Genomic DNA, 16085 nt, shown 5'->3' on the forward strand with positions numbered 1-16085 from the left:
TTAAGGTACAATCAGTCCAACTATTTGCATAATAGAACTCTGTTGTACTCATTAAGTAACTTAATTCACTATTATGATAAACTACTATTTCTCTGTATTTTGTTAGCATCTAGGAATCCTTCTAAAGGATCAGCCCCATTGTTCAAGGCACTACAGACATATAACAAAAAGTCCTTGACCCAGACTACTCACAATGTACATGGCTGACAGGATCCAACATACACTCCCCAAACTAGAAGCATCACACTGGGATTTTGTAGTCTGGAATGAGTCTTAAATTGATCAAGTTTGAAGAGAATCTGTTAATGTAGACTTAATTATCTAAAATCTGCTGTTTTGCACGTGTTTTAGTTTTCTGGTTTTTATGAATATGCTTACATTTTTTTCCATTTCAAGTTGAAGAAATTAAATGTAAAAACTAGCATTAGTGCAATCTTCAGATAGAAAATTTTGTACTCAGTCAAGGGGCCAGATTTTTAGAGGTAATTAGGTGCTTTTGAATGCCTACAAGGTGCCTTTTTGCGTTTTTAGGCTCCTAAATACCTTTAGAAATCCATTCTAAGGTTTCTGCTGCAACTTCAACTTAGTTGTGTTGCACATAAGTAATATTCTAGTCCGGTTTTCCTTGCTGAAAGGAAACCGTAACACACTTTATTACTTCATGCAGTTTTAAAATTGAGATTAACTTAATCCTAAATATAAAGACACCTGGGGTTGATAGACTTTATTTAATCACTTCACTGTATATCTGAGTATTGTTTCTGCCTTACTTTACATGATATGTAAGGGAATTGCACTTAATTGTGGCTTGTAGATATATATTAATATGAGAACTATGTATTAACTAAAGTCTGAAAGTATCATATTTCAAATAGAAATGCATTTTGACAGTAGAGCTGGGGTGATCTAAGTTAACTTTGGAATTGCTGTGTGACTTGTTAAATTTGGTGTTCACAGCATAACATTGTAGATAGTCGTTTAGTACAGCACTAATGCCCAGCTTTTAGGGTTTTTTTCATGGAATGTATTTGCGGGGATAACAGAGCTTGAAGAGTTCTGGGAGTTTCTGGCCTTTATTTAAATTCAGTTCTCTGTAGGAGGTTAGAATTTCAACTTCAAAATATTTCCACATCTGCCTTATTTACTGGAAGGGGCCAGTGTAAATCAGAATTTAAAAATATTTATCATAACTTTTGGGATGCAAAATTTTCCATGCTTGTTCTTAGCGCAGATTGATATTTTGAAAGTTGAGGTAGAATCATCAGTCCAACTATTTGCCTTACCTAAGAGCATGTAATACAACTATATTGTACTTACTAAGTAATTTATTTCACTATTATGATAAACTACTATTTAGTTTACAGAATAGTTTTCCATTTATCCAAGCAGGTAAAATATAATGGTATTATAAACTAAAACATTCAGTATGTGAACTGAAGTTAAATTATATTTGATTATCTTTTCCCACTCCCAGTTTCTCCATTTTTATGGATAACCAGAACATCCAGGATTGTTACACACACTTTAAAGAGTGTTTTGGAAGGGAGATACAGCCTCGTGGTTCAGTACATGAGCCAAATTCTTAACTACTGTAGGTGAGGGAGAAAGTCTAAGTGCAAGTTATCCCACAATTGCCTACTGCAAGGGTTACTACACATTCCTCTGAAGCAGCTGGTACTGGCCGTTTACTGGATAAATAAGAACACTAGTCTGGTCAGAATAATAATTCCTCTGACTCCAAATAGAAAGCTAGGTCCCTGAAGATGGTACTTAAATATATGGTAGGCTTCATTTGCAGATAGTTGATCATACATCTTGTTGATAAGGTACTGTAAAAATGAGTTTGTAGCTTAAATATTTTTGTTATGGGGATGGGGACTTATGATTCTAATTACCTCTAAATTTTTCTTTTCCATACAGTTAACAAATATTTAAACTCTGAAAATCCTCTATTCTTTGAACTACGTGCCAGATACCTTATTGCCTGTGAACGCATCCCAGAGGCAATGGCTCTTATCAAATCTTGCATAAATCATCCAGAAATCAGTAGAGATTTGTATTTCCATCAAGCTTTTTTCACCTGTCTTTATATGTCTCCAGTAGAAGATCAGCTATTCCAGGAGGTACTGTCTGTCAGTATAAGATTTTTATGCTTCTAGCAATATATTATACTCTTAATCTGCATAGTCATCAAGAGAAACATATGAAACTTTTTATTGGTAAGAGAGCCACATGTCAGAACAGCAGGTGATCTGATTGGTATCCACTTGAATTTATTTTCTGAGGGCTACCGTCTGCCTGCATCATGAACATATAACTCCTAGTGATTTAATTGGCTGTTTACCTTTACCTGAAGGCAAATTTTCCCCCAGATGATCTCTAAATAACATAATTTCAGAGACCTTTTGTAACAAAGTAGAATAGCTTTTGTTTTAAAACAGGGCTACAGCAGAAAAGGTTAATTTTGGATTACTTTTAATTTAATTCTTTGTGTCTTGTAACAAATTGGACACTTTTAAAAAAGTGTTTTCTTCTGCTTGTGCTGACGTGAAATGGCACTATATAGTTAAATATGTTTCTCCTTTTAATATTGATAATACATGTTAGAAATGAGTGCATTTTGTGTCTAATTTGTCAAAATCAAGATGATACTTTCAGGTGGCTTCCAGGATATGTGCAACCCAACGCTTAGGAAGAATAGGTTTTGTATGTACTAACCCCTAAATCCCATTGAAAGCTTTACCCTAAATATCAGATAACATGTAACAAATAAACTTGTCTTAGATCATTATCTTCAGTAAAATATGAAATCTTTGCCAAAGAATCCTTGTCAGTAGCAATTCCTGAAGATATCTATAATTACTTTAGCATAGCTAGGTCTGATCAACTTTTTCCCCCACATTAGCAAACGTATCTAAACTGATCTTATTTTAATTGCATAGCACTTATTGAGGACTGATTGCAAGAGTGGAATTGAGATCATCTGCAACACTGAAAAAGAAGGGAAGACTACCTTAGCCTTACAGCTGTGCGAATCGTTCCTTGTCCCACAGCTCCAAAATGGGGACATGTATTGTATATGGTAAATACTTTCTTTCTGGTGCCGCAGCTTAGAAGATAAATGCTTATTGCCAAGAAGGAAGTGAAGTGTGTTTAACGTTAAGATTCTGCTAAACTTTAAAACTGCAGTTGTACTGATCTGACTTTTCTAGTATGCATGTTATGCATAGCCTCTTACACTGTCTATATAGTTGTTCACGAAAGGCAGTCTTTGTAGTGCATGCATGCTTCATTCACTCTACTTGATAATAGCTTCAAAGTAGCAGCAGAAGGGCCCCAGTCTAAATTGAAGACTTGTAAATATCCAGTAAATACGATCTACCTATAAATTTTCTGGCACCAAAAGTATTTTGCTATCCAGCTTTTTAACCGCACCAACATTATTGTAATCTGCCTACAGTGTGCCATGGATGAATGTCTTGATATCTAGCAAAGAGAGTCTATAAGCTTTTCTGAAAATCTGCTTTGTTCGAGAATACTTTTTTGTTCATTCTGATTTAATTTATTCCCTTAAGCAATTGTGTTACAAATCCAAATCTGCAGAATCACAAAGTTAAATGTATCCATTTAGAAAAGATTCACATAATTAAAATAAACCTCCATGCCTTTGGAGGAAAAGATATGGCTTGGGATTTTTATAATTAACATGTATTCTCTAGAATACATCAAAACAAATATTGCTCCAACCTCTAATGTCTAAAAGGTGTCTGAGGGGAGAACCTTTGTTTTATTTCTGAAATTCCTTCTTAAACCAGGTAAAATTTGGCAAACGTTTAAAAGTTCACTTAGTTTATCAATGTCTAAGACGTTAGTGAAGTAAGAAGATTTAGTTAGTTTTGCTGAATCCTATTGATCTGCTTTGTGACTGATCAAGAGAGGGTTTAAAATCAGATTGAAAAATGGAAAATAAGTCTTCCAAGATCCTCAGTTCCCAATGTTTTCCTGGCTTATCAAGGGAAATGAAAGAGAGACAAGATAAGGTTTTACCTTTTTAAAGAGAGGAATTCACAAAGATTGAACATGATTTTTTTTCCCCCCCAGCTAAATTTTTTACTAATCTCATATCTAAAAGACTTATGATGAAGCAAAAAAGTTGAATGAATTCTGAACCTGAAATTGATTCTTTTTGGCATTCATACAGAGATGGAAGTGTAGACTTTACAATTACTCATGATTTCAAATGAATAATTTTTGTCTACTGTTCGGGTTTCTGACCTGTTTTTAAGAAATGAATTGTTTACTAGAATCGGCTTCCGTAGCTCTTGTAAATTTGACAGCAATAACTGTATATATTTCTTAAGTTTTGAAATGTTATATACAATTGATTTTTGGGTTACATGCTGTATATAGTCTTTTTAAAAAATATAACCAAAGATCTCTTCATCCTCATGTTCATGCTTGTGCATTCAGGGTCAGAATTGTGAAATTCCAACAAAGTACTTGATGCTTTATCACTTGTCTTCAGAATCACAACACTTTTTAAGCCATTTTTTGGTGCTTCAGCCTCCTTAACCAAAAGCACAAAAGCCTCTGAATTTTCTGAGGTTCTAGGGCAAATAGTTGTCACAGCTGGAACAGTTACAGTGCTGTTTACAAAATGCTTAGCCATCTCTGCATAAACTGCAGAGTAACTCTTCTCACACCTCAAAAATTAAGTTATCAAGGACAACATTTGTGAAGGGATCTAAGAATCAGTGTCATTATCAGAGGTCTGGAGACCATAATGTTCAGGATAAAGTACTTCAAGTCTCAGCTTTTCTCTGAGGCCACTGCAATAGGATTCTTGATACATATGACACAAGCTATCCTGTCCTCAGTCAGGATCCAGGGCACTATGGATCTAGCAGAGTGGATTTGCCAGGGTCAGCAAGAATTTGCAAGGATAATAATGCAGCTGTTGGGCTGATGGCCACATATATTGTCAGTATCTGTGACACAGCCCTATCTGAAGCAACCTTGGTCTATCCTGAGTTCTCTGAATGCAAACCACTCACTCACATACCCTTCCACAGGAGAATGGCCTCTAAGCCACTCTCTCTGGACTACTACCAGCCTAATCTGCAGTTAGGAATGAATCAAGTATGTTGAGCCAAACTGTAGTTAATGCAGATGTATCCTGCCTGAAATAAAAACACTGCATATAGGTGTTTAACACAAAGCTGCACTCCAGGAACTGCGCATAGTTGTTGTGCAGTGTTTGATACACTATAGGACTAAGGACCTTCAGAGACCTGGTTATAGTAAAATAGTTCTGATTCAAACAGACAACCAGGATGTTGACATAAGCAAGCTTAGGAGAACAGGATCACATCTTCTGTGTCTGGAAACTTTCCAAGGGTGTGATTTGGTTGTTTCCAGACATTATCATGGTCACTTGCTTGGCAGGAGAGAAAAACAGTTGTTGATATGTTTATCTTATCTGCTGTTGACCTTTGGGTCAGTGGTAGTGAATTGGATATCTCCTATGGAGAGTGCACCAGAGGGATCTGTTCATAACCATTCAGAATGGACTTCTAGTGTTCTTACCAGGGATGTTTTTTTCCATTTATTCGAAATAGGTCACATTTTGCCTTTCCTCTTAACATGGATGGCGAAGGTCTTAGATCGAGGTCAAGAGAGACAAAGCCTCAGCAAGCCTCAAATGAGGTTTGCTGTGGCAAACACTGTTTTCAGCATTTGTTAGGATGGTGACAACTGATCACATCAGGCTGAATGTGTGGCCACATTTGATCAGAGAATCAGGGAAGCTCTGGATCTTATCCTGTGTTCACACTTCTTGTCAGTCTGCCTCCCAAGAGAATAGAATCAGAAGCATGAAGTAAAACTTTCAAAAGCATCCAAGTGGCTTAAGAACCTACGTCCCATTTTCAAAAGTTACCTAGACATTTAGTTTAAATCCTATTCACTTCAGTTAGACTTAAATTCCTAAGTTCCTAAATGACTTTAAAATGGGACTTAGGCTCCTGAGTCATTTGGATGTTTTTGAAAGTTGTACCCTTAGTATTTATTAATGTCAGGAGCCTTCCTGCTAAGGAGAACATAGGAATTTAAGGAGAAAAGTTTTGAGATCCTGTCCTAAAAGGCCCACATGAATACTTTTATGTGCTGCACACAAACTGTTCAGCTTTCTTCACCTGTCTGTTTAGGTTCTGAACATCTTCCCTTAATGTTTGTGAAGGGTTGAAATAGCTTTTTGAACACACAGAAGATAACCGGTTTCTTTCTCAATGCTTTCACAAACTTTACAGGTGGCTTTATATTTGTCAGATAACCATGATCCTGGCAAAGCCATGAGTGGTTCAGGCATATTGTTTAGAAACAGTCCTTAAGGTAGGGTTTTTTTCCCCATGAAGTTTATTGGAACAATATTTTTGTGCATAAATGTAGCTATCATCAGTTCAGGCTCTTTTTTTTTTGGTCTGGCTTTATATTAGGTAACCTCTAATACAAAGAGGCTAAAATGATTGATAGGCTTTTTTTTTTTTTAATTAATGCACTTATATGATGATAGGACATGCTATTACAGTGATGAAAGTCCATTTTTAATTTAATTCGCTACCTGTGAGCTCAGGTTTTACTTGGAACTTACTTGGAATTTTTCTGGGGGAAGTGACTTAAGTTCTGAATAAGTGAGATTCAGGATCTAGTGTCTGAACCAGCTTATATTAGGTTTTAAAATGTAATGTGGAGCTGTGAAGACATCCCAGGTTCTAAAGTGATGTTGGTGTTCTATCATATTCAGTCAACCCTGGCAATGTTTTCCTCTGCCTAGAGAGGCTGTTTTCCACAAGCTTGATGTAAAAAACAAAAATTCCTAGACTTGTATCTGGCAAAGATTAAAGCCTTTAGATAGTCAGCCAAACCTCTTATTTTTTATACTAATGCACTAACTTCTGTGGGATTCAGTAGAAAAAAGTCCAGATGGCCTGATCGCATCTCATTGTTGGTTTGGTAGGACTACAGTCTGTTCATGACAAGGCTCATTCCATATAAGTGTGTGATTCAGTAAATCTTGGCTCTCTTTTTAACCCATGAGATTAGCAAGGTAGTGGTGCATAAATTATAAATTATTAACTAAGGGTTTTTGCTTAGGTTTGTTCTAGAGGTGTGTTAGAATCTCTTTCTGGGATATAGATGCCCAACCTTCCTATCTTGTGCCTTATATTTTATTTTCAGTTTTTTTTCTTTTGAAAGATATCTTACGTTGACTCCATCTGTTGTGGAGTCAGTAGTGACTCCATTGTTAAAGGCAGTTTCTTTCAATTTTATTTCCTGTTGCCCGTGTATGCTACCAATTTTCAACTGTGAACCACGTGTCCCAGTGTAAACTCTGCCAACTAGCCTGCAAATTGCAAATGTACCTGCTTATTAGAGGCTCACTGGACTGTCAACCTATGTGGTACAGACCAGAGACCCAATGCCTCATTTCCTTCCGCACAAGATTCCACTCCCCCTGCACCCAACTATGGGATGGATAACATCAGTCCAAGACTTCAAGCTGCAGGTAAAGGCAAGAGACTTTTTCCTTTATTCATCCTGAATATGCAGGCCACAGATTTCCAATATCATGTATCCTAAACAGATGACCTGATATTGCCATACACCTATTATAGGCCAAAAGGACTAGTACAGAAAATATGGTGGGTGAAGTGATATTTTATTGAACCAGCTTCTTTTGGTGAGAGAGACAAGCTTTCAAAAGGTTGTCTATCTCTGAATAGAAATTGGCATAATAAAATATAGTACCCCATCCACCTTGTGTCTCTGATAACTTGTGACTAACATGTCTACCACAATGCATCGTACAGAAGACATCACTGGTCAGAAAAGGACAGTTTTATAGTAATTTAGACATGCACGTGGGAAAACATCAATATCTTCTAAATGGAAACCCATAGGCTTCTCCTAATAATGAAGTGGATCAGAGAGCGTGTCCCTGCCATCCCTCCATTTTGTCACTCTCAGACATTTGTATGCCTGAAAGCTTCTCCACCTCACACTGAATGTAACTTAATCCTGGAACATCTTAGCATGCCCATCCTGACAGTCCTTTTCCCTATCATCTTGGGCAGGAAGGGGTAAATGCTATAAGCTTTTTGTTTTGTTGTACAGTGCTCTGTGATAATCTTTGGTTGCATATTTTAGTGGATTCGTGATAGGGAATAACATGGATGCTTTAATATAGTGGTGAAATTATATTTTCTATTGTGTAGCTTCCTGCATACATTTGTAGTTTTAATTAGTTTGGTCCTTAACCCTCAAATATGATTATAGTTACAGAATTACTAACATGCAAATAATATGTATAGTCAAGCTGCCCATAGAAACACAGCTTGCTTAGGAAAAGCTCTGTTTCTATCATAGCCTAACAAAACTGTTTTGTTTTATATTTATAGGGACCTGATATTTATGTGGAGTAAACTGCAGCTTAAATCTAACCCTTCGAAACAAGTATTTGTTGATCAGTGCTACCAGCTTTTAAGGATAGCTACAAATGTCAGAGTAATTTTCCCCTTCATGAAAGTCATTAAGGATGAAGTAAGTAGTGATATTATTTCTTGTATTACCAATTTGACTTAGTCATTGCTATCTCATTTTCTTGTGTGCTAGCCCATTGCAGCAAAAGAAGAAAGAAGGAGTAACTAGACAACATTGATTTCAGATTTAGTCAGGACCCAAAAAATTAGCTAAAAACTTTCAAGTACTTCACCTGACCTTGAGTTTTCTTGTCCTTTTTTTTCAGTTTTACAAATGCACTTTCTGTTATTTAAATTCTTTTTTTCTCATATTTCTGTACGTTAGGGAAGAGCCCACAGAAATAAAAGAGGAACCTAACACAACAGAAATGGCAACATTTACAATCAACAAATGCACAAAGTAAACAAACTAGAAAAAGAAAAATAACTTATTTTCTGATTTATTCCAGTTCTGGTAGTATTTATTAGGTGTTGTGATGATAGTAACATACTTTCATGCAGAAATCTGATAAACTAACTGTGTTCCTTTGAGTTCTTCTCCAATATTCTATAATGGGATATTAGAACACAGTATGTGCCCATAAATCATTACAAGTAACACATCTGTAGCACGCTGAGAGGAGTTAAACTTCCAGTAATCTAAATGATCCAAGCATGTATAGATTTATAAATGAAAATGAGAATGAAAAAATTGTACACTTATATTTCTCATCTAGAAGATAGGTTGGCTGATTTCCTTAGTATTTTTGTATAAGATCATTTAGCAGTATTTTTCATGTTGGGTTTTCTTTTTGGCTGAGATTTGGTTGTCATTTTGATTAAATAGTATCTTTATAATTGCTTTCTGCTTGATTAAATGTACCACCATTTGTTGTTAATGGCTTTCACTGTGCCTCTGATATCTGTCCTGTGCCTGTTGGCATCATAATTTCAGAAAAGCACATCTCCTAGAGCTTTTTGAAGTATTTTCCCAAGCAAGCTGTATATATTTACCATTCAGGAGGCAAGTAGAGATTCTGAATTGTCGCAAGGCAAGTATTATCAGTTAAATCAGTAGTTCCCAAACTATCATCCATCCAGTACAAGTGGCCCTTGCACCAATTACTTGTGGTCTGCAAACACCTGGCTGTTTTCATAGTTTGTATTAAAAGGAGCAAAAAATACTCACATTGCAAAGTAGTATTGAAAAAGCGTTTAAAGCAATTGCTGTAGTTGACAGGGATGTTACTTGTTTGCTAGTGGAAGAGCTGATGATCCATGCAGTCTCATATGAGAGCCAGTGTGAACTGAGGCCATCTCTATTAAGACATGGCCCATTCTATGTACATTTGAGACCCCCTGAATCAAGAAACTGACATGATGGGGTTGTCTACACTTACCTCGGAGATTCGGCTGCATTCGACTGGAATTACACAAACTACTCAAAAAACTTGTGTAACTCCCGTCAACTTCTGTGCTTTTGTTCTGTGCTCCATCTTCAATGCACTGCACCGACGGGATGGTTCCCGTCGATGCAGCACTACGCCACTTGAGGTGGTCTTAATATGTCGATTTCTGGATCGACTGAGCAGGTCTTCACTGACCGCTCAGTTGATCCAGATAAGTCGATTTGACGGTGGCGAATTTGCCACCATCAGTGTAGACATAGCTGATTAATTGTAGCCTTGTTATTGGCAATATATCTGCTGAAGAATAGATCTATTTAATGTAATATGATATTACTTATTGTGGCCAAACAAGGTTCTAAGCAGAAGACATGGTAAACTTAGGTTTTCTGCCTTTTTGCCTGTGGTAAGGTATAGATATATTTCTTTTAACATGAATCTTGAGTTGGTATAAAAGTGGTAGGGTCCTGAGAGCTCATTAATTCTTTGGCAAGTAATCAAGCCTGGATCCTGGAAAAAAGAAAGTACTACATGTTCCATACAAAAGAGCTAATAGAATAGACCAAGATGCTAAAACGCATGGTACTTCAGACACTCATTTGATGATGGTTCATTCTCTATTTGTTCTATATGATTTCCCATCTCTTGCAGGAGTCAGTAATAAAAATGCAACATTGCACATCCTAATGTACCATGTAGCTCAATTAAATTCCACTTCTTCGAGGAATGTCGCGCTGAGTGTTCCACTTCAGGTGTCTGTGTGCCCTGTGCATGTAATCAGAGATTTATGGTAGCAATGCCTGCCTGGGTGTCACATGCGTTGCCGCTGCCGCCGTGCACCACCTCAGGCAGTTACATAGCCCTATGCAACCAACCGTCCCTCAGTTTCTTCTCTACAGCCTTTGGCTTGAGTCGGAGCCCTTAGCAGCACCTCTTCTCTCTAATTAGTACATATTTATTTGTTAGTTAGCAGTTAGTTAATCCTATAAACAACCTTTTAAACCCTTCCTATTTATCTTAAACATTTTTTCATGTAACACCCCCCCAATGCCCCCCAAAAAATTGAATACTATCTCATTAGGAAAATAAGTTTAGCATTTTTCCTTGCTAGTATAGTTTTTCAAACCCTGCTCAGGGCAGAAAAACTCCCTAGCATGTTCAGCTCTCCGGATTCAAGCACTTCTTGATGTGTAGGCTGACTATACCTCTTTAGTGTCCGCTCTCTCAGTGAGTCACATATTCCACAAAATTGCTTGCATTGTCATAACCTAAAGACCAGAGAAAAGGAGAGAGACCTCCAACTTAAACTCCTTATGATGGAGAAATGCTTGCAACCAGCCTCAGATCCCAAGTTGAGGACATACAACACACACACACACACACACCCCCCCCACACAGCCAACGGTCACCATTGGCAGCGTCTGACAGAGGGTCTGCCACAAAAGTTCCTACTAAGGAGTCCTTGCCTAAAAAGGCTACGGAAAAGCGCTCTCAAACTTCTCCGCAGAGAAATCCTGTTAACAAAAAGCGCTCCTCAGTCACGGAAACTTGTTCAGTACCATCGGCACCAACCACGTTGGACTACGAGATGCCAGGACCGTCTGGTACCAGAGAGCTAAAGTCCCTAAGTGAGCAAGCTCTGGTAAAAGCTGAAAGGGCAAAGCAAAGCCCAGAGCCTCGGTACCTACGGAGCTAAAAAGACACTCTGTGCCAAGCGCCTCAACCTTGCGGCTGTCTATGGCACTGCCTACAGTACCTATGGTGCATAGCACAAAAACTTCGGCACAGACGAGAGTAACTCATACGTTGATACCGCCAGTTACGACGACATCAATACCATCCCTCCTGGTACTGCATCAGTTTCTAAGACAGAGAGACCTATTAGTCTCATCTATTCCAGAATCTCCTCTCTTTGGTACTGACATTACACCAACCTGCTTGGTACCAGCTCACCTGACCACTTCACCAGGTCTGCTCCTGCCACTCTCAGCGAAGATGAGGAAGAGCGAATGTATTCACCCTGTCATTCCTCACCTGCTCACTCATCCAGATCAAGACCATCACACCAATCAGGCCATCATTCAAGCTCTGGAGCACCCCGCTGGTATGGGCACCCTTGGGCATCCCCCCCATGCCATTTCCACCACAGTGGCCCTTTTAGGACCCTTGTGCTGTATATGGGGGATTGTGCAAGTTCCTGAAGGGTGCAGCCTGCAATTATGTGGCCTACATCCTCCAACTGGCCACAGTGGTAAAGAGGGGAGTTATGAAGGCCCCCCTTATTGTCATGTCTGATTCACTCTGCTTCTGGAAACCCTCCATCCCACAAAGATTGAAGGCACCATGATCCCCATCATCACTCATGGACCCTCAGAACCCCAAGAGGAGGTGACTGAAGAGACCAATGAAGCTGCTAACAGGAAGACTCATCACCACCTATCATCATCTTCTCCAGATGAAACAGTAATGCCCCCATCGTCCACCATGGGGTATAGGCTTTAAACAATTTCAGGAACTCTTCAAAAGGGTAGCAAAGTCCCTGGACATATCCTTGGAAGAGGTACCCGAGTCTCAGCACAAACTGGTTGACAGTCTTCAGACATCCATCTCAGCAAAGACAGCATTGCCTGTTAACGATGCTATCATGGAAACTGACAAAACCATCTGGCAAACACCAGCAACAGCACCACCGTCGTGCAAGGGGTTGGACAAAAAATACTATGTCCCCTCCAAAGGAAGTGAATTTTTGTTGACGCATTGCACATCAAATTCCTTAGTAGTAGATGCAGTAAATGAGAGGGGAAAGCAACATCATAATAGGACACGCCCCTGTGACACAGACTGGAAAAGGTTAGACCTCTTCGGCCGTAAAGCATACTCATCCGCAACACTACAATTCCAGATAGTGAACGACGAAGCCCTTTTATCAAAATAAAATACACACACAATATTTTCTAAAATGGCAGAATTTGACAGCTTGCCAGATGATAAAGAACAGTTCAGGGTCAACATGACTGAAGTTACCTCATTGCCAGGACAGCATTGCATGCCTCCCTCACTCGATTTGGCAGACAGATCTGCATGCTCTATGGCTACATCAGTAGTCATGTGCTGTGCATAATGGCTATATCTTTTGGGCTTCCCTGGAGTGGTGCAGTCAACTGTAGAGGATCTGCTGTTTGAAGGCTCAAAATTATTCGCAGCAAAAAACTATTTCAAATCTTCATACTTTGAAAGATTCAAGGGCAATACTAAAATTGCTGAGCATCTATACATCTGCAAATAAAAAGAAACAAGGCAGGTATTATACACAGAGATTCTGCCCACCTTATGCAAAGCCACACAGACCATGTGACCAACATCATAAACAGAGACAAAGCGGACAGTGACAAACATCAAATCAGCCTTCGACGTCTCAACAATCTACCTCAAGACAGCAATTTTGAAGATGTGGTTGAGGGCACGAGACACCCAGAAATTCTAGTACTGGAAACACACATCATCTCCAGATCATACGACGATGAACTGAGATCATTTCACTGTGTCTGGCAGAACATCATAGCAGACAAATGAGTTTTGAAAATCATCAAAATTGATTATTCCATCCCTTTTATCTCCATTCCACCTACCCACCCTCCCTCCCCGTCCCGCTTCAGGAAACCCTCTCACAAGTACCTGCTGCAACAGGAAGTAAACCACTTTATACAGCTAGATACAGTACAGCCAGTACCACCACAGTTCAGAGGGAAGGGTTTTAACTCTCATCACTTTCTAACACAGAAAAAAATGGGTGGATGGAGGCCCATTCTAGATAAAAGAAGACTCAACAGATTTGTCAGAACCCAACATTTCAAAATGGTGACGTTAGCAACTATAATTCTAGCACTAGAAAGGGGGGATTGGCTTTCTGCTCTTGACCTCTAGGATGCTTATTTCCATATAATGATCCAGCCATCACACAGAAGGTTCCTAAGGTTTATCTTAGGAAAACAACACTTCCAGTATAAAATTCTTCCTTTTGGACTGTCGGTACGCCAAGGGTCTTTCTCAAAAGTCTTATTAGTGGTGGCAGCACATCTACACAGACATGGGGTTATGATATTCCCATATCTAAATGACTGTGTCTGATAAGGGCACCAACACAACACGAGTGATAGTAGCCACTCGAAGCACAATAACCATCTTCATGAACCCAGGGTTACAAATAAACAAAAGTCAGCACTGATACTAGTCCAGAAATTAGAGTTCATCGGGGTTTATCTCAACTGCCCAAAAGCTACAGCCTCCCTACCTCGACAGTGCTTCACCATGCTCATCAATTTAATATCGACTGTTACAGACAGCCCGCAAACAGCCAAAATATGCCTACAACTACTAGGACGCCTGTCAGCAACAACATTTATAGTCAGGCATAGCAGATTTCATATGAGAGGCCTGCAGGCATGGCTTAGAACAGTCTACACACCACACAGGCACAGTCTCAACAGACTCCTCACAAGGTAAAGGACTCTCTGAAATGCTCGACGCAACCAAAGAATGTCTGTACAAGAGTCCCTTTTCTACAAAGGACCCCAACAATGACAGTAACCAAAGATTGTCTCCCTAATAGGCTGGGGAACGCATCTACTTAACAACATGGTCCAAGGCTGCTGGTCCACATCGGAATCCAGTCTTCACATAAACCTGCTTGAACTAAGAGCAGTCCAAAACATGCAATCACTTCCTGCCACTGCTCAAAAACAAATAGATCAGAATCCTAATGGACAATGTGGCATGCATGTTCTATATAAACCACCAAGGGGAGCAAGATTACATTTCCTATGCATGGAAGCAATGCTGATCTGGAGTTGGTGCATCAGTCACAACATCGACATATCAGCATCATACCTTCCGGAATATCAGAACACAACAGCGGACACATTAAGCAGAGACTTCTCACAGAAACATGAATGGGAAATGGACCTTGGAATTCTACACGATATTCACACAGTGGGGGTTCCCTATTATAGACCTCTTTGCAACAGCACAGCACGCCAGGTGCCCACAGTTTTGCTCCAGAGTGGGATTGGGACCCAACTCCCTAGGCGATGCCCTCTTCATCAAATGGGACACACCCTTAATTTATGCTTTTCCGCCATACCATTCCTAGCCCAAGTCATTCACAAGATCAGGAGGGACAAATCTAGAATCTTCTTAATAGCATCTGTATGGTCCAGACAAACTTGGCTTCCATACCTCTCTCGAATGTTGATATGCCTACCTCAAAGTCTTCCTCAAATATCTCATCTCCTCTCCCAAGATGCAGGACATATCCGTCATCCCAACCTGATCTTGCACCTCAAGGTGTGGTTACTCCATGTATCAGGGAAAGCGAAAGTCTTTTACCTCCTCTGAGCAGGCATCTTATTAAACAGAGGCTCTCTACAAGCTCCATCAAAGTGCACCTGGCAGCTATTATAGCTTCCCAAGATAAGGAGGACGGGACTACCATACTCGCCTATCCAGCAACTAAACGATTCCTCCAGGGCATTAAAAATACCTAACCGGAGATAAGGACTCCAGCCCAACATGGGACCTCAACCTGGTCTTACACGGACTCTCAGAAACCCTGTTTGAACCACTCACCACTTACTCTTTATTTTATCTTTCCATGAAGGTGGCCTTCCTTATTGCCATCACGACTGCTAGATGTGTGGGAGAATTAGGTGCCTTAATGGCTCACTTGCCATACACAACTTTTTCTTTAAGCACAAGGTTACTCTTAAGACCACATTCTAAATTCCTACCCAAGGTTGCCTCTCCATTTCATTTAAGCAAATCCATCCACTTACCTGCATTTTTTCCAAAACCTCACACGGACAAAAGAGAAACAACATTCCACACCCTTGATATCCCAAGAGCATTAGCTTTTTCCGTAGACAGAACAAAAATCTTCAGAAAATTACCAAGGATGTTGGTTTCTATAACAGCATGATCAAAAGGGGACGCTATTAAGAAATAGAGACTATCCAAATGGATATCAGGATGCATCTACTTTTGTTATCAAAAACATCAGTTACAAGCCCCAATGGAGACCCACGCACGCTACCAGAGCATTTTCAACATCTATTGCCTTCCTCAACAATGTACCCATTAGGGACATTTGCAAAGCTGCCAGTTGGGC

General features: G+C 39.4%; 1 protein-coding gene across 2 annotated transcripts in view; it reads left to right on the forward strand.

Moving 5' to 3' along the window:
• ZNF654 (zinc finger protein 654) overlaps positions 1 to 16085 on the forward strand; it is a 65079-nt gene that overhangs the window by 40232 nt on the left and 8762 nt on the right. For both annotated transcript variants that reach the window (XM_067546245.1, XM_067546243.1), the window contains exons 5-7: positions 1921 to 2123; positions 2943 to 3082; positions 8457 to 8598. In XM_067546245.1, coding sequence (XP_067402346.1) covers positions 1921 to 2123; positions 2943 to 3082; positions 8457 to 8598 — 485 coding nt within the window. The remainder of the gene's footprint in view (positions 1 to 1920; positions 2124 to 2942; positions 3083 to 8456; positions 8599 to 16085) is intronic.

Source organism: Emydura macquarii, unplaced genomic scaffold (genome assembly GCF_026122565.2).
Source record: "Emydura macquarii macquarii isolate MOO-44397 ecotype Brisbane River unplaced genomic scaffold, CSIRO-AGI_Emac_v2 contig_1119, whole genome shotgun sequence".
In the NCBI taxonomy this organism is placed as follows: Eukaryota; Metazoa; Chordata; order Testudines; family Chelidae; genus Emydura; species Emydura macquarii.